General features: G+C 38.8%; 1 protein-coding gene across 1 annotated transcript; it reads left to right on the forward strand.

Annotated features, from left to right (window-relative positions):
• Positions 1-21,319: 21,319 nt before the first annotated feature.
• Positions 21,320-23,609, forward strand: LOC127092885 (50S ribosomal protein L28, chloroplastic). Its single transcript, XM_051031776.1, has 3 exons — positions 21,320-21,517; positions 21,619-21,726; positions 23,161-23,609. The coding sequence occupies exons 1-3, from the start codon at positions 21,418-21,420 to the stop codon at positions 23,391-23,393; spliced, it is 441 nt and encodes a 146-aa protein (XP_050887733.1). The 5' UTR covers positions 21,320-21,417; the 3' UTR covers positions 23,394-23,609.
• Positions 23,610-24,146: the final 537 nt, after the last annotated feature.

Here is a 24,146-nt window from a genome sequence, read left to right on the forward strand (position 1 = left end):
AAACAATGATATTTTCTCAATTAAAGCATGTAAAACATTTGTTGAATAGAAACAAATAAGAGTGCAAACAATTGGATAACAGGCTCAAATTTATTTGATGGAATGGTAGTCTGCAAATGGCAAGACTCCATAGATCTTTACAAGTTTGAAATTGGTGATATATATTGGAAAAGGGCTACATTGAACATAATGACCGTTTCTCTACCAATTCTGAATTCGATGTATTCGAAGCTTCGGTTGATGACGAATGAAGAAGAATCTCTGACAGATGATAATTGTAGAACAACGTCTTGTCAGGATGCAGTTACTTGCCAAATCCCTGATTTTTTTGCCTAGATTGCCCCAGGGTGAGGTACTCAATCTAGCGGGATACAAATATTCATTTTTTTTTCATGTCTCTAACTTTTGCCTGGACCGCCCTTTCGGGTTTTCAATCCACTGAGACACTCATTTTTTCCTAAGCCGCCCTTTCGGGTTTTCAACTTAGCGAGCTATTCTGTTTTTATTTTCTAGGCGAAGTATTTCTTGACTGCATCTGAGTTCACGGGACGAGTGAAATCCTCCCCATCCATAGTTGTAAGTATCAAAGCACCACCTGAAAAGGCTCTCTTAACAACATATGAACCTTCATAGTTTGGAGTCCACTTGCCCCTGGAATCGGGCGCGAAAGACAAGACTTTCTTGAGCACAAGGTCACCCTCTTGGAACACTCGAGGCTTGACCTTCTTATCAAAAGCTTTCTTCATTCTCTGCTGATACAACTGACCATGGCACATGGCAGTCAATCTCTTCTCTTCTATCAAATTCAGTTGGTCATAACGACTCTGAGCCCATTCAGCATCAGTCAACTTTTCCTCCATCAAGATTCTCATTGATGGGATCTCCACCTCTATTGGGAGTACGGCCTCCATGCCATAAACAAGAGAAAAAGGGGTTGCCCCTATTGAAGTGCGGACAAACGTACGATATCCATGTAAAGCAAATGGCAGTATCTCATGCCAATCTTTATACATAACAACCATCTTCTGGATAATCTTCTTGATATTCTTGTTAGCAGCTTCAACAGCCCCATTCATCTTGGGTCTGTAAGGCGAAGAATTATGATGCGCGATCTTGAACTCGCTACACAGCTCTTTTATCATCTTGTTGTTCAAGTTAGATCCATTATCAGTAATTATCTTATCTGGCACACCATAGCGGCATATGAGTTGATTCTTGATAAACTTCACGACCACTTGCCTGGTCACATTTGCATATGACGCCGCTTCAACCCACTTGGTGAAGTAATCAATTGCTATAAGAATAAATCTGTGTCCGTTAGACGCTTTCGGCTCTATCATGCCAATCATGTCGATTCCCCACATGGAGAAAGGCCATGGTGATGAAATCACATTTAGAAGTGTCGGAGGAATATGAATCTTATCCGCGTAAATCTGACACTTGTGGCATTTCTTCACATATTTGCAGTAGTCAGACTCCATTGTCAGCCAATAGTAGCCTGCTCTCAACATGGCATGTCCATTGGAATGAGTACCAAATGAACCCTCGTGGACCTCAGTCATCAACAGGTCTGCTTCGTGTCTATCCACGCATCTGAGCAGGACCATGTCAAATTTTCTCTTATAAAGCACTTCGCCATTGAGGTAGAAACTGCCTGACAATCTCCTCAAAGTCTTCCTATCTTTCACAGATGCCCCAGGCGGGTAAACCTGGTTCTTGAGGAAACACTTGATGTCATAATACCATGGTTTATCATCTTTTACTTCTTCAACTGCAAACACATCAGCTGGTCTATCCAAGCGCATCACAGTGATATTGGGAACTTCATTCCACAATTTTACCACAATCATTGAAGCGAGCGTAGCAAGAGCATCTGCCATCCGATTCTCATCTCGAGGAATATGATGGAAGTCAACCTCAGTAAAGAACGTTGAAATTCTTCAGGCATAATCCCTATAGGGAATGAGACCAGGCTGACTCGTCTCCCATTCACCCTTAATCTGATTAACAACGAGGGTCGAATCACCATAAACATCAAGATGCTTGATCCTTAGATCAATGCATTCCTCCAATCCCATAATACAGGCCTCATACTCAGCCATATTATTCGTGCATTTGAAAGTTAGCCTTGCTGTAAAAGGAATATGTGTGTCCTGAGGAGTAATAATCACTGCCCCAATACCATTCCCATACTGATTTACAGCACCATCAAATACCATACTCCATCTGGAACCAGGTTCTGGCACTTCATCGAGTGTAGGCTCATCACAATCTTTCATTTTCAAGTACAGGATTTCCTCATCTGGGAAATCAAACTGAACTGACTGATAATCCTCGATCGGCTGATGTGCCAAGTGGTCAGCCAAGATACTACCTTTAATAGCCTTCTGAGCTCGATACTCAATATCATACTCAGATAACAACATCTGCCAATGGGATATCCTCCCTGTTAAAGCAGGCTTCTCGAAGATGTACTTGATTGGGTCCATTCTGGATATCAACCAAGTTGTATGATTTATCATATACTGGCGTAAGCGCTTGGCAGCCCAAGCCAAAGCACAGCATGTCTTCTCAAGCATTGAGTATCGAGACTCACAATCACTGAACTTCTTGCTCAGGTAGTAAATAGCATATTCTTTCTTCCCTGATTCGTCCTGCTGACCAAGGACACAACCCGTTGAGTTTTCAAGAACAGTCAGATACATGATCAATGGTCTCCCTTCCACAGGTGGGGACAGAATCTGAGGCTCAAACAGATACTCTTTAATGCTATCAAAAGCTTTTTGGCAATCCTCGGTCCAATCATGAGACTGATCTTTTCGGAGGAGCTTGAATATTGGCGCACATGTGGCAATCATGTGGGATATGAATCTGGAAATATAATTCAAGCGGCCAAGAAAACCTCGGACTTGCTTCTCAATTTTGGGCGCAAGCATCTCTTGTATTGCTTTGACCTTTGCAGGATCAACCTCAATACCTCTTTCACTGACGATAAAGCCTAATAACTTGCCGGAATGGACTCCAAATGTACACTTGTTGGGATTCAGACGAAGCTTATATTTTCTCAAACGCTGGAAAAGCTTCAACAAGTGCTCTACATGTTCAACTTCCGTTCTTGACTTAGCAATCATATCATCAACATATACCTCAATCTCCTTGTGCATCATATCATGAAACAAGGTGGTCATAGCTCGTTGGTACGTGGCTCCGACGTTCTTCAAACCGAAGGGCATCACTCGATAATAGAATGTTCCCCAAGGTGTGATGAATGTTGTCTTTTCCATATCCTCGGGTGCCATCTTGATCTGGTTATATCCGGAAAATCCATCCATAAATGAGAAGACATTGAATTTAGTTGTATTGTCTACCAACATATCAATATGTGGTAGAGGAAAATCATCTTTCGGACTAGCTTTATTCAAGTCTCTATAGTCCACACACATCCGGACTTTTCCGTCTTTCTTAGGCACGGGCACAATATTGGCCACCCATTGAGGATATGTAGAAGTCACCAGAAACCCTGCATCAATTTGCTTCCGAACTTCCTCTTTGATCTTTATTGCCATATCAGGATGAGTTCTTCTGAGCTTCTGCTTCACAGGCACGCACTCAGGCTTCAAGGGTAGGAAATGTTGCACAATATCAGTATCTAGACCCGGCATGTCTTCGTATGACCAAGCAAAGACGTCGACGTATTCTTGTAGAAATTCAATCAACCCCTTCTTAACAGATTCTTCAAGGAGTGCCCCAATCTTCACCTCTCGCACACAATCCTCTGACCCCAAGTTGACTGTTTCCAAATTCTCGAGATGCGGCTGAATGATCTTCTCTTCATGCTCAAGTAGACGGGTAATCTCGTCAGGAATCTCTTTAACATCATCTTCTTCTGCCTCAAATACAAGGAACTCAAAATTGGGAGATGGTGTTGGGTCATTATGTTCAATGGGTTTGATCAACCTGCATAATGATTTTGGATATACAAAGCTTTAGAATTCAAATAAGGCAATCATTATGCAGATGAAAAGATTTATTTTATTTTATTTTTTAGGTTTTATGTGATCACCAATTTCATGCAAAAAAGCAAAAGGGGAAAATAATTGGAAAAACAAACATTTAACATGAATTTATTGAATGAAAATATCATTGCATTAATGTGCCAACAATGTCATCACTCCTCCTTTTGGCATGGGAGAAGGGTTTTTTAAACAAAGTGATCATTACGTTCACTTATGGATAACTATAGGAATATCCACAGCGACCCAATTGTTGCAGACCCCTCCAGGGATAATGAAATTGCCAGAATCCTCTATATATTCTTCCAAGACAACAACAGCTTCTTCATCCTGACCATTGTGGATGAACCCTCCACTTTTGAACAGCCCTTTCTCATTGAAGATCCCAGAGGAAAAGCCTATGCTAGCCCGAGACTTATTGTCTTCTAGCTCAATCATTTTTCCTAGACCAGCAATTGCACCACACTCAATGGCCAACTTCGCATCTCTATAGGAAGTAAATGAAGGAGTTCTCTTCTCAATAGGCTCAACCATAGATAAAGCTTGGAAAGGAGTTCCAACTTCATCTTCAGCATCAACATATGAGAAGGAAGACAAGTGGCTGACCAGGAGAGCCTTCTCCCCCCTACCACCACCAGCTTTTTATTCTTTACAAACTTCAGTTTCTGGTGTAGGGTGGATGTCACGGCGCCCGCCTCGTGAATCCATGGCCTGCCTAAGAGACAGCTATACGATGGGTGGATATCCATAACCTGGAAGGTAATCTGGAAATCACTCGGTCCGATCTTGACTGGGAGATCAACTTCCCCAATTACAGTTTTACGCGACCCATCGAAAGCTTTCACAATAATTCCACTCTGCCTCATGGGAGGCCTTTGATAAGACAGTTTTGAAAGGGTGGTTTTTGGCAATACATTTAGTGATGACTCAGTGTCCACCAGCACATTGGACATGGCGTCGTCTCTGCAGTTCATAGAAATATGTAAAGCCATGTTGTGGTCTCTTCCCTCCTCAGGGAGATCAGAGTCACAGAAACTCAAATTGTTACAAGCAGTAATGTTTGCAACAATACTATCGAATTGTTCTATAGTGACGTCATGATCTACATACGCCACATCCAATACCTTCTCCAGTGCCTCTCTATGTGGTTCTGAATTCAATAGCAAATATTATACTGATATTTTGGATGGCGTTTGTAGAAGCTGGTCTACAACATTGTATTCACTTCTCTTGATGAGCCTCAGCATCTCATCGCAGTCTTCTTTCACATTGCCGCTTGGGCCAACAGAAGCAGGAGTTATCAATGTAGAGGAGTGCTCACAGCATTCCCAATCAGGCGTTCAACAAAATCAGCCTTAGCTTGGGGCTTGGGAGGTGCTGAAAACACACGACCGCTGCGGGTCAAACCACTTACATCCGCAATATTAACAATGGAGGAGGATGGTAAGGACACTTCTTTCCCATCTTCCACAGCAACAGCGGTGTAATGAAAGGGAATTGCTTTTTCAGAAGAATATGGTACTGGACCGGCAGGCTTAATGATAAGAACAGGAGAAACCTTCTGCTTGCTACCATCATACTTAATGGTAACAGGCTCGGGCATCTGGAACACTGGGGAAATTACGTTGACCTCTGGCTCATCTTCGTCAACATTCCTATTCTGAAGAATCTCAATGACTCATTCATCCAGCATTTCCTGAAGATCCTTGCGCACCTGGCGACAACCCAATCGGTTAACAGGGCATATTCGGCATCTATCATGATCGTGCTCATAATGACTGTACTCGCATAGCAAAAGATGCATATCAACCAGAGATTGTCGAATATGACTAACATATTTGACTTTGTACTTGCCAGGGCAACCCTGGACCATGTTGACAGATTTCCCATGCTCGGGCAATGGGTTCTTCTTCACATTAGGACCTACGTCCTCGAAACACAGAATGCCATACCTCACAAGGTCTTGAACCTTGGTCTTCAAAGGGTAACAATTCTCCACGTCATGGCCGGGAGCACCAGAATGGTAGACGCAATGCAATTCGGGCTTATACCACCACTGGGGGTTGGCAGGTATAGCCGATGGGTCTCTCGGAGTAATCAGCTTCCTCTCTATCAAAGAGGGATATAATTCTGCGTACGTCGTCGGACTAGGATCAAAGGTGACCCTTTTCCTCTCGTAACTCGTGCTGGTTTGATTACTGTTTCGAGGCTGGTAGGCCTGCTGTTGCGGACGGTGCTGTTGTTGTTGATATTGCTGAGGTGGTTGTTGATTGTTGTTGTGTTATTGGTACTGTTGATTATCTCTGAAAACAGGTGCTATGTGAGCCACCTGGTGCTGGTTACCGGCGGGACGCACGGTCTTCCTCCTCACAGAGGGTCTTCTTGATTTCACATGGGAGGTCACAGCATGTGCCTCTCCATCTTTCTTCTTTGTAAACGACCCATAGCGCTTGGCAGAAGAGCCTTCTTCCTTGGTTAGACGTCCTTCTCTAACCCCTTCTTCAAAATGCATCCCCATATTCACCATCTCGGTGAAGTTAGAAGGAGCACTAGCAATCATCCGCTCATAATAGAATGAACTCAAGGTTTTCAGAAAGATCTTGGTCATGTCCTTCTCTTCTAGCGGAGGCACAATCTGTGCTGCCACTTCTCTCCACCTCTGGGCATACTCTTTGAACGTTTCTTTGTCCTTCTGGGACATGGATCTCAATTGATCCCTATCGGGAGCCATATCCACATTATATTTGTACTGCTTGACGAAGGCCTCGTCAAGATCATTGAAGGATTGGATGTTCGCACTGTCCAGACCCATGTACCAGCGCAGAGCGGCACCGGACAGACTGTCCTGAAAGTAGTGGATGAGCAATTGGTCGTTGTCAGTCTGAGTAGACATCTTCCTGGCATACATGACCAGGTGGCTGAGAGAACAAGTATTTCCTTTATATTTTTCAAAGTCAGGGACCTTGAATTTCACGGGAATCTTCACATTAGGAACCAAGCAGAGATCGGCAGCAGACTTGCCAAAGAGATTCTTTCCTCTAAGAGTCTTCAATTCCTTGCGAAGCTCAAGAAATTGATCGTTCATAGCGTCCATCTTCTCATAGACATCTGGGCCCTAAGATGGCTCAGAATGATAGATGGTGTCGTCTGCTCTGGGCATAGTATGCACGACAGGAGGAGGAACAGCAAGGACCGGGCTAGATGCCGGCATAGAAGCAAAAGTAGGAGCAGGACCCTCAGGCATGAAATTAGGAGGCATCCCCCACGGAAATCCGGCTGGCATGGCTGTCGGAACAAAGTTTGCACTGGCTGCAGGCACAATTGAGGAGATAATCTCAGAGATGACTGTCCTCTGGGGAGGAGTTGAAGGCGTCGGAGAAGACTGGCTCTGGGCGGCCAAGAATGATTCCATCAAGGCACTCAGTCTGGCCACTTCCTCTTTGAGTTCATAGTTCTCTTGCTCTAGTTGATCCATCAGTCTTGAAGTGTTGGCTCTAGTGTAGTACCGGTGAGTCAGCTTGTCTTCAAAATAAATGAAGAACACAGAGTTAGACCACAGGACAAGAAGCCGGGAACCAAAACCTGCTTATGCACATGATGCATGCAATGCTTGTGCATATGATTTGTTTTTATTTCAAAGGAACTCTAGGGTTTTATTTGCAAATTTTGGAGATATTAACTATTTATCACATATGGAAATATCTCATCAAATAATATCAGGAGAAGGAAGTACAAAGTTTGTCAATCATATACAAGAGAAAAGGAAAATAATCATCCTATGGATCCCTAGAAACAATCATCTAAAGCTCGGGACACAGGAAGATAGGATGCACGAAGCCTCTTCACCTCCCTCTCGTAGGCTGCCTCCATATTTGCTTTTTCCTTGGCGAGTCGATCGTACTTCCTCTTCCGAAACTTGGAAGACTGAGGAAGTAGAGAAGTTCATGCATCGTCAGGGTCATCAATAACTTGATGCTCGAGGAACTCAATCAAAGCATCCTTCTCCTTAATCTTCTGAAGCAACTCTTCTCTTTCACGGATCCAGGCACGTGATAGATCTTCGTCTCTCGACTCCTCTACTCCTTGGTTAGGGAGGGTTGAAGGCCCAGCCATAACCAAAGGTGTAGGTCTCGGATACTCGCAAGGCATGGGATATTCAAAAGCTCTCCTCCTTACCCAAGCAGTATAAGGCTTCATGGAAACACAATTCTTAGGACCCAACTCCTTCCTTCCTTTCCTATGAATCTTGCGCCAGGCGCGAACCATCCTGCCCTTCAAGTTTTGGGGATCTTTACCCTCCTGAAAGAATACACCCTCTAACATAATGTTATTAGGTTTATCCTTTAGGGGGAACCCAAGCTGACGACGTGCTAAGACAGGATTGTAGTTAATCCTACCACATGTACCAAGAAGAGGCACATTGGAGAATTCACCACAAGAGTCAATAATCTGCACACCATCATACACACGGTTATACCAAGAGATATCATCATTAGTGAGAGACATAAGTCTCGTGGACCACCGTAGACATCCTTTGTTCTCCTTGAAGGCGACCGTCTGAGGTAAGTGAGAAATAAACCACTTATACAACAGAGGCAAACAACACACAATGGCGCCACCACCCTTTGCATTCCTCATATGCAAAGAGAAATAGGTATCACCCAACAGAGTCAGAACGGGATTAAGGGTAGAAAAGATCCTAATAGCGTTCACATCCACAAACTTGTCGATGTTGGGGAATAATACCAATCCATAGATGAGAAGTACGAATATGGCTTCAAAGGCATCCTCACTCATAGCCTTCCCATAGATAGTAGCTTGAGCAATGAGGAACTCAGAAGGGAGACCTTGAATTCCACCTTTGATAGTCATATTAGCACCAACCAGAGATTCATCTATGTGCAACATGTCAGCTATCTCTTGAGAAGTAGGAATACTCTCCAAGCCACTGAACGGCAACTGGTCTAGAATAGGTATACCCACAAGATAGGCATACTCCTCAAGCGTAGGGAAAAGCTGAAAATCCGGAAACGTAAAGCAACGGTACAAAGGATCATAAAACTGCACCAATACACTCATCAACCCTTCATCCACCTGAGTAGTCAGAAGAGGAAGAAGCTTCCCAAAACGAGCTTTGAAACCCAAAAGATCTAATACATAGGATGTCAGATTCCTTAACTCTTTCAAATCTGGTTGTCTGAAGTTGTACTTCTTTGTATTCCTTCTTTGCTTTTCCATGTCTAAAATTTTGCAAATAAACCCCTTAAGTTCCTTGAAAATTTTCTTCATTAATGATGATATGGATGCAAATGAGTGCATGAATGCATGAATGCAATAATCACACTCAAGGATCAAGCAAAGCACACCAAACAAAGGTCATGGGATGGAACAAATGGACTTAGTTTCTAGGACTTCCCCTATGCAATTTACTTTTATGCAATTTACTATTCTTGCACATATTATTCATTTGCTTTTCTCTTTGCTCATTGGAGCACATGTTTATGTTAATGCCATTTGCCTTTTGCTTACTTGAGCACATAATTGTGTATATATTATTGTGTTTGTGTTTTTGTTTTGATTGTTGTGGACCAAATGCAAAGAAATGGACTTAGTTTCTAGGACTTCCCCTATGCAAAGAAATGGAGAATTGGTTTAGGGTTTTGATTGTTTTTGTTTTGGTTGAGTTTTCTCCCTTGGATAACAAAATACCTTAAGGCTTTTGGATCCCTCAATTCACCAACTCATCTTGAAATTTTTACCCCGAACTACGAGGTTTTGATCCTAATCTTTTTATAAGATGGTACGTAGACAATGGGTTTATCCATCCAAACACAAATGTAAATAACTTGTACATTCTCCTCTCATCTCTTCAATCATGTTTGCACAAACAAATTTTTTCACAAAACAACAACCTCGCAACAAGTATGAAAAGGGCTCCCTAGGAGTACCTAAGATGTTTTGGGTGCCTAACACCTTCCCATTACATAACCAACCCCCTTACCCAGATCTCTGTTTCTTTTACTAGTTTTTGTTAAAACTATTAGGTTTTTGTTCGCTTTCTAACCATTCCTCTGGATAAATAGAAGTGCGGTGGCGACTCGACTTATATGATTTACCTTGGATTTAGTCAATATCTCTAATGGTAACGAATACCCCGCTACAGAAAAATGGCGACTCTGCTGGGGACATTTGCCAGAAGAGGAAGAAGCTTCCCAAAACGAGCTTTGAAACCCAAAGGATCTAATACATAGGATGTCAGATTCCTTAACTCTTTCAAATCTGGTTGTCTGAAGCTGTACTTCTTTGTATTCCTTCTTTTCTTTTCCATGTCTGAAATTTTGCAAATAAACCCCTTAAGTTCCTTGAAAATTTTCTTCATTATTGATGATATGGATGCAAATGAGTGCATGAATGCATGAATGCAACAATCACACTCAAGGATCAAGCAAAGCACACCAAACAAAGGTCATGGGATGGATCATATCATCCTTAATATCAATCATCCATTTTGGTGGATTATGGTTTACACCTTATCAACACCCAAGTTCCATTGATATTAAAGATATATGAACGGATCAACCATGAATCAAGGGTTTGTTGCAAGTCACGAGCATGGGGTTTAGGTTAAGAACCACCCAAAGGGAGTGTACTAAGGTTTAAACCTGCCAAGCATGTTCTACAAGAGGTTCCCATAGTCATCATCTCATCTTTCGGATATTATCGGATAAACGACTACTCGTATTCCAAAAATATTCTCAAGAGAGACTCTTATGAGTGTAGTATCGCGTAACAATCGTATCAAATCTTACACTTGAACGACTTTCGCACTACATCCTAAGAATAGGCCAAGATGGGTTTGGTAAACTAAGGTCCTTGGCTTCTAAGGTCTATATTTGAAAGAGTAATATCTAACCACAACTACTTGTGTGACATTATTGATCCCAACATGACCTCCACCAAGTGAATGGGCTTGCAAGCCAACTTGCAAAGGAATAACTCCACACAAGTCAACAAGACTATGTCATTCTCCTATCCTAAGTGCACTCGAGTTCGGGTATAGAACTCATCTCACAAAGATCACCAAACATACAAAGAATTAATATCAAGCAAATCAATCATTACATACAATACAGTAATCCCAAATTGCACAAAAATATGTCACAAGATAATACAAATACAACAAGCATGAAAAGTTGGCAAAACCCACTAGGCAAATGTCCCCAGCAGAGTCGCCACTTTTTTGTAGCGGGGTATTCGTTACCATTAGAGATATTGACTAAATCCAAGGTAAATCATACAAGTCGAGTCGCCACCGCACTTCTATTTATCCAGAGGAATGGTTAGAAAGCGAACAAAAACCTAATAGTTTTAACAAAAACTAGTAAAAGAAACAGAGATCTGGGTAAGGGGGTTGGTTATGTAATGGGAAGGTGTTAGGCACCCAAAACATCCTAGGTACTCCTAGGGAGCCCTTTTCATACTTGTTGCGAGGTTGTTGTTTTGTGAAAAAATTTGTTTGTGCAAACATGATTGAAGAGATGAGAGGAGAATGTACAAGTTATTTACATTTGTGTTTGGATGGATAAACCCATTGCCTACGTACCATCTTATAAAAAGATTAGGATCAAAACCTCGTAGTTCGGGGTAAAAATTTCAAGATGAGTTGGTGAATTGAGGGATCCAAAATCCTTAAGGTCTTTTGTTATCCAAGGGAGAAAACTCAACCAAAACAAAAACAATCAAAACCCTAAACCAATTCTCCATTTCTTTACATAGGGGAAGTCCTAGAAACTAAGTCCATTTCTTTGCATTTGGTCCACAACAATCAAAACAAAAACACAAACACAATAATATATACACAATTATGTGCTCAAGTGAGCAAAAGGCAAATGGCATTAATATAAACATGTGCTCCAATGAGCAAAGAGAAAAGCAAATGAATAATATGTGCAAGAATAGTAAATTGCATAAAAGTAAATTGCATAAAGTAAATGTTAATTGTCAATGGTTAGTGTTAGTAGTTAGTGTGCCATAAGGCAAATTTAGCGCTATGTTAAGCAATCGTAATTGGACTTATATAGAAGTCACAACTATCTGAGGCCGGTCAATAATAATGTAGGCAAAAAACACAAGTTAGGAGTCTTGATTAGTGAACCAAGTCCCAATAACTTGCCATGCCAAAAAGAAAATGAGAATTGATCTTGTATTGGTTTAAGCCTTTTGCATGATTTAAAAGACAACCTATCCTTAATGCAAAGCCATTCACTTAATCAATTGATCAAGATGAATTAGATTTGAATCAAGGAAGGTTAAATCTCCCTAATCAATGCTAACTTATCAACCTTCAACCCATTGATCAAAAAGAAAAGAAGTAGAAGAAGAAGGAGAAGATGGATAAGAGAAATGGAAATGACAAAATTAAAGTGCATTAAATGAAATACAATGTACCAATCCTCATACGTTGACCAATAACATTGAAAGTCAAGGTCAAACAATCAAAAACAGAAGTGAGATGAAGATTGGATGTCAAGAAATGAATAAACTATTTTTGGCATTTTTTAATATTTAAAGTAAACTTGAATTAAAAATAAATGGAAAGGTCAAACTTCAAAACTACTTCAAATCAACCTTGAAAGGTCCAAGTAATTTATCCTAAGTTCAACAAGGTCAAACAAAGTTTTACAAAAAATTTCAGCATTTTTAAAAGTCAGAAACTATTTTTTAACAATTAAAAATGAATAAAAATAACCTAATTGAATTAAAATCTCAAATAAATCTCAAATCAATTTAAAAATTGATGAGAATATTTTTTATAGATCCATCATCATTCAAATAGGTTAGGAAAATATTTTTGTATTTTTTGAATATCAAAAACTATTTAAAATGAATTAAAAATAACCAGAAAAGAGAAAATTCACAAAAAATATCAAATGACCAAATAAAAATTATTAAAAATCAGAAATAGAAACTAGAAATATTTGGGAAATAATGCAATTGGTCCCATAATTTTTGGATAAAAAATGAAAGAGATATTGATTTTTAAAAATAATTGGAATTAAAGAAATTAAAACTAGAAAATAAAAAATACAAAAAAACGTGGAGCGTTAGATCTAAGCTCATTAATTGAGTTGGCAGATCACACGCTCCTAAGGCGCGCGCCTATGGTGATCCACGGTCAATGCACGCACATAGAAAACAAATGAAAGTCATAACAAGCAACGCTCCTGATTGCATCTGGAAGTCAGATCACACGGCCAGGATTCAAACTGGAGATGATGAAGCCACCAGAGCCACCGTCTTCTCCGGTGAGCTCGGATTTTTTGGCCAAAGTTGCAGAACTTCAAATCTTAATGAAAACGCACGATCTATACATCTTTAGAAAGCTGGGATGATGTACATCATCCCTGTACCATCCATTTTCCCTCTAGATCTCCATAGTGTGAGAAATCAGAGATGGAAAAATCTGGTGTTCATCATGAACTCAATGGATTTCAAAAATTGAATGCATAAACATGATGCCTCTATTGAGAGGACTTCAGCCAACACAAAATTTAAGCCAAAAGGTCAATGGATGAGGAGAATCGAAGAAAATACCAGTTGGAGTGTAAGCTTGAGTTCTGGTGATTTGAGCACGATGCCTTGCTTGCTTTGCTAAAACAGAAGTTCTATGAGATAAATGATGAAGGTTTAGAAGCACTAGATCTGAGAATTCAACCAGATGAAGTTGAATTTCAGATCTGAAAAAAAATGAGAAAAGTGAACTTGCTTCTTTAGTGATGGCTATGGAAAGAATTCTGCAGCATTTCATGTTGAATTAGGCGTCTGAAATGGAGGGAATGAGGTCTCTATTTATAGAGAAAGTGGCAAGGAGAGTGTGAAATGATCCGTGTGCATGGCATGTGAAGCTTCATTGCATGGGCTTGCATGATCATGCACAAGGCTAAAAAACAATGCCAAATGAGTTCTGAACACCAGCCAGATGGAAATGGACGTGTGAATTGCAATGCAATTGCTTATGCACCAAGATTTCAAGTGAATTCCTTCTTTGTACCTAAAAATTCATCTCTTCAAAAGTACCCTTTAGAAAGTCCAAGCATAGGCATATGGGTAATGGTTGGAAAGGTCTTGATGTAAGGAACAATTGTTATGTTGGTCAAAAATCCATTTGGAATGTGTAAATTTATGAAATTTGAGTTTAAAGTGTGATGTGCAAAACATGTCAAGGCAAGGTTTCTAATATTGGCCAACTTTCAAACCCTTCTGTTTTGATGATTCAAGCTTCAAATGGAAAAACCTCCAACATCAAAGTTGTAGGTATTTTCAAGACAATCAAAATGGACTTGAATTTTGCATCATTTGGATTTTTTATGAAAGAGTAATGGGCACTTGAAGTTGGACTTTTTTGACTTTTAATGCCTTTGACCCTGAAGGACCTACAATGTCTTGCATTATCACATGTATTTCCTTTGAGATTTGGAAATTTTGTTCAACATAACATTTGAAGCAGACATCTCAGGCTTTCCAATGCATTTGATCCCACCTCAAAATCATAAAAAATGAATGAGTTATGTCCTTGGGAAGTTGACCCACAATTAGGGTTTCAGTCAAAATGACCTATAATGTCTTGGAATGGCAGATGGTTTTCCAAGCTTCAAATCAAATTTTGATGAACATTATTTGAAACCATCTCCATTTGACCAAGACCATTTGGCAGATGGTTGTTCATATTGTCCTTAAGAACATATTTTCTTTTGGAACCATCTCCATTTGACCAACACATTAAAAGTTAGGTCTCAGTGCATTTCAAAATAGTCAGATGAATTGACTGATCAACTTCTCAAGTCCATGACTCATATATTGATGAATTAATGATTTAGGACACTCAAATAAGTTCAAATATGTATGAAATGATGAGTTAAAGAACTTCCCTTGATTGTATTTGATCATGGGCTGAGGTTGCTTCATGAGCAAGGCATTGTGGTGCACAGATGAATTAGGGTTTCTCTGGAGAACAAGACCTCAAACCCTTTGACTTGCTTGATAAAAATGATGCCTTGAGGCACTAGGAAGGAATATTTGATGGGTGAGAGCTTTGGGAACCATTACCATGCTTGCTATCATCTTCTCTTGACCATATCATTGCACAGATGATCTCCTAGAAGTTTTGGACCTTGTGGTTGCTCAAGCTACAAACAAAAGATGTTAGTGACATATTTTTGTGCTTTTTGGTTAGTAAACAAAATAAGAAAAACAATGATATACAAATCAAGCATGCTTGGTGATCTCAAACCAACTCACAGAAGGTCCCACCCAAAGGCAAAGGGAACCAAGATGCTAATGATCCTTGAGGCTATGCAAATGCAAAGTTATGATGCCATGAGGGATCTTAGGGACAAAATTAGGGTCTTACACTAAGCATATAAAAATTCATCTTCTACCTCCACCAAACCCTAACATATGCCCAGATATCACATTCCCCTACCTAGATCCACACCAAATCTTGGCTGATCCATAGATCGACCTTCCATGAATCCCAATCAAACCCCAAAATTTCCAAAATCAAACAAAATTTCCAATTCCCCAAACACTAACCCTCTTTGATTTACCCTAAATTACTCTACAAAAATTAAACCCTAAACTACAACAACAATTAACAATAGACAAGCACACACAAAATATACAAGTCAGAGATTATGAAGAAGAAGGTGACTAACCTACAGAGAGGCAAATTTCTCTGGTCAGAGTTTCCGATTTTTAATTGATCTGATTTCTCTGTTAATGGAAATTTCTGATTGAATTTAAAATTGCAGCTTTTGATTCATTATGCTTCTAATCATGCATGACAATTAGGGATTGTGAATGGATTGGGGCATTTTAGGACGAATCTGGGTCATGGACATGACCCGGTGGAGTGGCGGACTTGGGTCTGCGCTTGACCCAGTTGGATTTGGACTTGGGTCTTATCTTGACCCAATAGGCTTAGGCTTTGGTCAACCCTTGACTAACCCATTAGACAGAAATAACACTAACAATAAGTTTGACTAATTAAATAATAATTTGATTAAAATAATAAAATTAAACTAATTAATTCATACTTATTAATTTAGTTATAATCTAATGGATTATATTAATATTAATTAATATTTTAATAAAAACTAATTAGTTTTATTAATAATATATTTAATAAATATTAACCTAATTAATCTTAGTAAAACTAAACTAAACTCCCTAATCTAAGTTAATTATTAGTTAATCTTTAAACCATATCTTATTAACTTAATTCTAATAATAATATAACATCTAATTAACTAAAATTAAAATTACCCTAATTAATTATAAGAACAAAATGTTATCAGTTAATCAAGATGGATCAGGAAAAAGTCAAAATGATCATCGGTTGACTTTTTAGGTAATTGGGACTGACCAAATGACTTATATCGGCTCCGGATGTGTTACTGATTTAAGCCTTAGGTTAGAAAAAAGATGGTCAAAATTCGGGGTACGACACACTTAATAAAAACTTGGACAAAAAGAGGGGCCGTTGAAGTCTAACATTTCAGTGGAACCTTTAAACAATCAACTCCGAGGTACACGTCTCGTTCTTGTTGAATGTTCGTTGTCCATCAATTTTTTTTCATAAATACATTAATTGAAAAGGAATCGTTGGAGTCTAGGATTCTAGTAATCCCCGAATAATTGGTCATGAGGCTTACGTCTCGTTCTCACTGAGTATTCGTCATTCACTTAAAAGCACTCAAACACATCAAACTTATTTTCTCACCCCGTGCGATCGAAAACTCTTTTTTTTTCAAAAGAACATTGTTTAATCCTTTCTAATGCGTATACAAACTAGCTCTTAAGTCTCCACTACGAGCATGCAAGCCAATATTTAACCGTTAGAATGCGATCTAAACACATGTTCAATAAAAAATAAATAATCAATCAAACCCTTTTTCAAAAGAACATTGCTTAACCCTTTCTAATGTGTATATAAACTAACCTTTAAGTATCCTCCATGAGTATGCAAACCAATGTTTAACCGTTAGAATGTGATCTAAACACTTGTCCATTAAAACAAACCAACCAACAAAACATAATCTTCCCCCGAACCACGAAGCTTTGATTTCCTCATTGTACCCGAGGATACGTAGGAGCGAGACCCACAATCTCGTCAAACACCCTAATAAAAACCTTTATGCGAACCCTTTTCTTTTCCTTTTACATCTTTTATCATTCAAATAAAACAATGAACATAAGATAACATTCAATCGCAAGTTTAACTAAAAGGTTCCCGTTGAGTACAGTTGATGTGGGGGGTATTAATACATTCCCCTTGTGTAGTCGATTAATGAACCCGAATTTGCTTGAGGTGACCATTTTGTTTTTCTTTTAAAGGTTTTATAGATATCTTCCTTTTCCTCCATTGGGATAAATAAAGTTCGGTGACAACTCTGTTCAAACTGTTTTTTTCGCGACTTCGCGAAGGATTGTATTTTTCGAGATGTGACAGTAGTGTTGGGAAATTTATATTGCCTTTCATCATGAAAGGGGTCCTCCATGAAGGTTTTGTGTTTTGATGGACCTCCAACATCTTGATTTCCTCCTGGGGAGGAAAGGATCCTTCTTAGGATCCAACCGTTTGATCGCCTCTTAGGTAGACAAGAAACCCTCTTAGGGAGTCCATCATTTGATTACCTCTTAGGACGACGAGGATATCTCTTAGGGAATCCAGCATTTGATCTCGTCTTAGGGAGGGAATCCAATATTTGATCTCCTCTTAGGGAGGCAAGGATTCAGGAATCAAACATTTTCACCGCCTCTTAGGGCGGCAAGGATCTCTCTTAGGGACCTAGAATTTTAATCGCCTCTTATCACGGAAAGGATCCCACATAGGGACCCAATATTTGATAGCCTCTTAGGGAGACAAGGATCTCTTAGGAAATCCAACATTTAATCACCTCTTAGGGAGACAAGGAACCCAACATTTCAATCGCCTTTTAGGGAGGCAAGAGTCCCACATAGGGACCCTGCATTTGATTACCTCTTAGGGCGGAAAGGATCCCTCTTAGAGAATCCAACATTTGAATCATCTCTTAGGGAGGCAAGGATCCTTCTTAGCGACCCAAATTTTTTATCTCCTCTTAGGGCGGCAATGATCCTTCTTAGGGATCCAACAATTTGATCGCCTTTTAGGGACAATCTTCACCATAACATTTGGATTTCCTAAGGGAATAACTAGAAAATATAGATTCTCTTAAACGATAAAAATAGGGTTCCTCATTAAAAACCCTATCAACATGCAAGGGACAAAGGTAAATAAGTCCATCCAATGAAATATCACGTCCTTACAAACGACAGATATGTAATACTCGCCTATTAAAATTAACAACAAAATAAGTAAACGACAGTAAAGAAAACAAACAAATGACGATAGGGAAAATGGCGCCATAAGACAATCCTTCTAGACTTTTAATCTTCAGTTTCCTCATTGGCTAGATAGGGAACCTCCTCGCCTTTGCAAGTTTATATCGGCGGCTTTATTCATGAGCCTACTTTTCCTAGCGTTCGCTCCTAGAGTGCGGCCCCCTTTTAGCTTAAGGCTATCTACATAAAAAATTTGGGCGATCTTCTGGTCTCATTGGATAACTTCCAATTTCCCATCAGGAAGTGAGTACTTCATGCATAAATGCAAAACGACACCTAATTGATTAAAAGTTGACAGTCATATAATCATATTATATGAATAGGGGGTATCAATAACAAAATACATAACCTTAATTCCTTTGGCTTGATCTACTCCCCAAAGGAGGTTTTCAGAGTGATGTATCCTTTCACTTGCACCTGCTCCCCCATGAATCAAACTAGCACATTGTTGAATGTTTTTAAGTTCTCTGGGTTGAGGCGAAGTCTTTCAAATACCTCTCAATATAGAATATTTGCAGAACTTCTTGGTCTATATGGATCTTTTGATATCCCATTCATCGTATATAATGTTAATGATCATGGGATCATCATTTTGAGGGTGAATGTCAGTTGGATCTTTCTCAGAGAAGGAAATTATGGCTTCTGGTGCCTTCGGCTCACATTTTCCTTCAATATTATGGAGGTCTTCTATATTTTAGATTTAGAGAGCGTACCTTCTACAGACAGAGTTAGCTTCCCCGCCTTCGGTGAATCTTCCTACAATATTATTGAGCATGTGTCACACAACTTTTCTTCCCTTGCCTTGGGATGTCTCTTTTTGCCTTGTTGGGCTCAGGGCTCCCTGCGTCGTCTCACCCGCGAGAGTTGGATTTGTCTGGTCCATATGAGGAGTGTCCATTGACATACTTTTTGAGATGTCCCTCATACATCAACCTCTCAGTCTCTTTTTTGAGTTAGTAATAATATTCATTGTGGTGCCCTTTGACTCTATGGAACTTGCACCATCTACCTAACTCAGGACCTCTTACATACTTCTTCAGAGCCGGAGGCGTAGGAATGTTATATAGGTCAAGAACCTCGCGCAATATCTATTCACGATGCATGTCCAGAGACGCGAAGCTCTCCGTCATATTGCCTACTCTCTTAAACGCATTTTTTAATCTTTAATGGATGAGGTATAATTACTCTTCCTCTTATGGTTTGAACCTTCGGCGTTGAGAACATGCTCCTTGATGTATCATGCCTTCTTCTCGACGTCGGTCTCTTCGCCTTTTATATAAGATTCCACCCTGATGACCACCTCTGCTAACGAGAGTGTTGGCTTCTGGGAGAGAGACTCATTAAAGTGTCCCACATTGAGTTTATTCTGAAGTGCTCCCATGAACATTTATTTGTTTGGGGGAACGACTCTAATAGTGGCTTCATTGAACTGGGCGAGATAGTCTCTCAATGATTCTGAAGGATCTTATCGTATGTTGATCAGGCTAATGATGGACATCTTCCTATGATAGTTGACGTTGAACTGTTGTATGATCTTCTTTGTGAGTTCATGATAACTGGTGACGAAGGCTCGACAGAGACCCATATAACATCGCAAGGCTGCATCCTTGAAGGTGCCAGACAATAATTTGCACTTCAGGAAGTCAGGTGCTCAAATAATGTCCATATATGTTGATGATATGACATCTTTGTAAGGACCATTGCGCCCATCAAACTTGGCAAGAGATGGAGGTTTAAATCCTTTAGGGATAAGTGTTTCCCATATCTCATTTGAGAGTGGATAGGGATCCAACACTTGCATCCCCTATGGGGAATTGGACTCTTGTTGGCGTTGTATAATATTATGGACATTGTCCTCTAGTGTTTGATTCTAACGACGTAGTTCGTCTATGGCGGGATGCATCTTCGCCATGGCGTTGGCATCACCACTACCACTGATATCCTCTAACGTAGGGGATGAAGCTCTCCTGTTAACCATGGTTGAGGATGACTAGGTATATGTGTGGAGGGTATCAATGAGTATGGTGATTGTAATGAAGAAGGTGTGGCCTATGTTAATTTTATCGTAGGCCCACGGTGGGCACCACTTTACTGGTTAAAAAATATAGGTGTGTTGATATCCCTATAAGGGTAGGGGATTCTTAGAGGCCTTAGTAGGTTTATAAAAATTTAGGGTGGTTAGGACTTGCCAATGGCGACGAGAAGCCCTGTATGGTAGACTTACAATATTTATTATGGTTATTAGAGGACACGCTCACGTGAGGTGAGAGGCTCTATATATCAGCGTAATACTTAGGTATCAGTATGTAAGTTATGATCCTCTTTCTCCCATCAGGGGAGAAGTATTTACAGGGACCTAGGGTTTAGGAACCCCTTAAAGGCAGTAACCGTTTCCATTTGACTAAGGAATATTTTTAACTACTTACTTTCTAGGGAGTCGTGACATGATCTTTTCTTATATCTGAAATAACTAATGTGAAGGTAACAATATTATTCACTCCTCTATCCCGAGGACGAGCCCTCATAACATGTGGAAATGTCGCCTGAGTGACGTCGTATTAGGCGGAGACTCTGGAGTTGTCCCTGTTTGGTACTCTAACAAATATAACATTACACACTCCAAAGATTTTTTACTAACTCATTTTATAATATTATTTTTATTTCAAAAATATTAAAAAATAATAAAAATAAAAATATTTACTCAAATAAAAAAAAATACTGAAGTAACAATATAAAATATAGTCCAATAAAAATAATCAATCTTTTCTCATTTAACTAATTTTAATATATTTGAGTGATTTGGCGGAATATATAATATTTATTAAATATTAATATAAAATTATTTTAGATTGATAATATATCTTTTATAAATTTAAATTTATTTGAAGGGCATTGGGTGGACAAACGCATACTTAGTACTCGTTTGATCAGATTGAGTTGGATAAGAAAAAACTCACACTGAAAACGAAAAAGAAGAGCAATGGCGGGTTCTGCAATTTCGCTTGGAAACACTTTCGTCTTGGCTTCTATGGGCACAGTTTCACCAACCAACTCTCACAAACCTTCATCCATCTCTACCCGTAAGTAACTAAAATCTTCTCAATTTCAATTTCAATTTGCTTTCTTATGTTGTGCTGAATCTGTGTTATCAACAATACTCGTTGCTATTTTGTGGTTTCAGAATTAGGGTTCCTGAATTCTCAATTAACTGGTCTCAGAATCTCCTCTCAGACTTCACTGAAAACGCCTACACCCGTAGTTGCTTCTCCCTTTCAACCCATTGTTGCTAGTAAGTTTTTTCTCTTTATTTCATTTTCAGTTCTGTTTTTTTCTTCATTTTGTGTTTTCCCTTTGCATTACAATGCTGCTTTTAGAGTAAGACTAGGACTATTGAAAACAAGAATTACTACTCTGATTGGTTCAAAATGAGATTAATGGTTATACAGTAGTTTTACATTGTTATCCAATAGAAATTCATCACTCAGCCATGTCTCACCAATAATTTAAAAATTACAGTTTGATTTGGCTGACTACACCAGGCTGATTGGTTGACAGTGTAAAATTACTGTTAGTGGATATCCTATTTTCTCTTCAAAAATTAATAAAATTACTATTTTGATTCTGCACATGTTATGGAATGTGTACCATAGCAAGCACGACCATACACAAAACGCTGACATGTAGACACCGATAATACTGAGTAAATGAAGAAAAAAAGAAAAGTGAATGAATTGACAAAACGCGTCCAGTGTCTGACACCCGCACATATCACATCGAACACATTTAATTTGAAATGTAGCTGCCAATACTAGTTTGTTTATATGAACAAACTATACAAAGAGGGAGTTTTCTCGTAAGTGTAATAGTCATAACCAATATAGTGAAGCACAAGACCTTAAGTAGGGTTGGTCGGATTGTTAGCACGACATGTAAGATCCTACCGAAGGGAAAAATGGTAATTTCATACATATGTACACACACGTACGCAAAAAAATGAGAATCATAATGTACACACACGTACGCAAAAAAATGAGAATCATAATGTACACACACGTACGCAAAAAAATGAGAATCATAATACAGGCCCAAATAAAAGCCCCAACATGTTTTTTTTAACGATCTTGCTTTAAAAAGATCGATCTTGACCATGCTGGCGATGAAAACGATCTTTCTATGATCGTAGCACTCTCAGGCATCGTTAGCACGTAAGATCTTACTATCTTACGATCCAACACTCAATCTTGACTACACACTAGTCATAACAATAACGTCCTTTAAATTTCATAACAATAAGGTTATTTCATCAATAGACTATTTCTCCTTCTTAAACAATGGGGAGGGATGGCTATCTGTCAAAGTGACCAACTATGTTGTGCATTTGTTTTGCGTAAAATTTGTATTGATGGGTTAATCTATATTTTTAGTTTTTTTACAGTATTGACAGAAGATCGCACAAATATTTATTCCATCTTCATCTTTAGAATGACACATACTCTTCCTGCCTCATGTTGGCTTACTATGTTAGTTTACTTTTTGTAAATTGAAGAACATGTATAACATAGTATGGCACAATCGACCGATAACTGAGTTCCTTTAGCATGTGATTAACTTGTTTGTATATCAGAGACATATGTTGGGACATGCATGCCCTTTAAATGATTGGTCTTTGTTCTCAGCAAAACATACACTTACTAGCAGTAGTACTTTGGTTTAATTTTTTCAGAGAGAGTGTGTCCTTTCACCGGAAAAAAAGCAAACAGGGCCAACAAAGTATCTTTCTCAAACCATAAGACAAAGAAGTTGCAATTTGTAAATCTCCAGTACAAGAGAGTTTGGTGGGAAGCTGGAAAGCGCTATGTAAAGCTTCGTTTGTCGACTAAGGCATTGAAGACCATAGAGAAGAATGGACTTGATGCAGTTGCGAAAAAGGCTGGAATTGATCTTAGTAAGAAATAAGAGCCTAATTTGCATTGTAATTGAGTGGAATGATAAATCCATGTTGATTAAGTTTTCTTGTAGAATTTCTTTATTTATGTATTATTTTTAGGGACTATGGTCGACTTTCTCTATGGTCAAAAGAACTATAAGTTATGTAGAAACATATATGATGAGTTGATAAAATTTACTTGCCATAAATCTCTTGAATGGAAATGTCTTTGATCACCCTTTTCATATTCAAGTGTTTGAATCATATGAAATTAGCATGTTGGTATATTGATTATTTATTTCTAGAATAGATATATTTTATCATTGCATTGAACTTGTAAAGTGGTTCATTAGATTGTAATGTGTTAAAGGATTTCACTATTGTGAAGACTTTGAAGGAGGGAAAAAACTTTTAGACAAATACTTTTTCGAATTTATCCTAAATCTGTGAAATCACTATTGTAGTGTAGTTTGCAAGCACTGAATGTTAGCTTTCAAAATCTTTCTACCCTCTTCAAACTGTGAGATTTCCTCCAACTATTCAACTGCATAAAAAAATAGTCTAGATGGATGTCAAGTTATTGTTAATATGTAACTATAATATTATTAATCGTTTTCGCTTTTCATCTTCAATGTGATTTAATGAATTATTTTATTTGTAAATTTCTGAAATGTTTGACAACTATGTTGTTTCTGTGGATATATGTGAATATTTTGGGTGAATAATTGATGTTAAAACAAGGCATAAAACTGTGGTAGCATGGAGGGAAAATTAAATAGATT

Source organism: Lathyrus oleraceus, chromosome 6 (assembly GCF_024323335.1).
Source record: "Lathyrus oleraceus cultivar Zhongwan6 chromosome 6, CAAS_Psat_ZW6_1.0, whole genome shotgun sequence".
In the NCBI taxonomy this organism is placed as follows: Eukaryota; Viridiplantae; Streptophyta; class Magnoliopsida; order Fabales; family Fabaceae; genus Lathyrus; species Lathyrus oleraceus.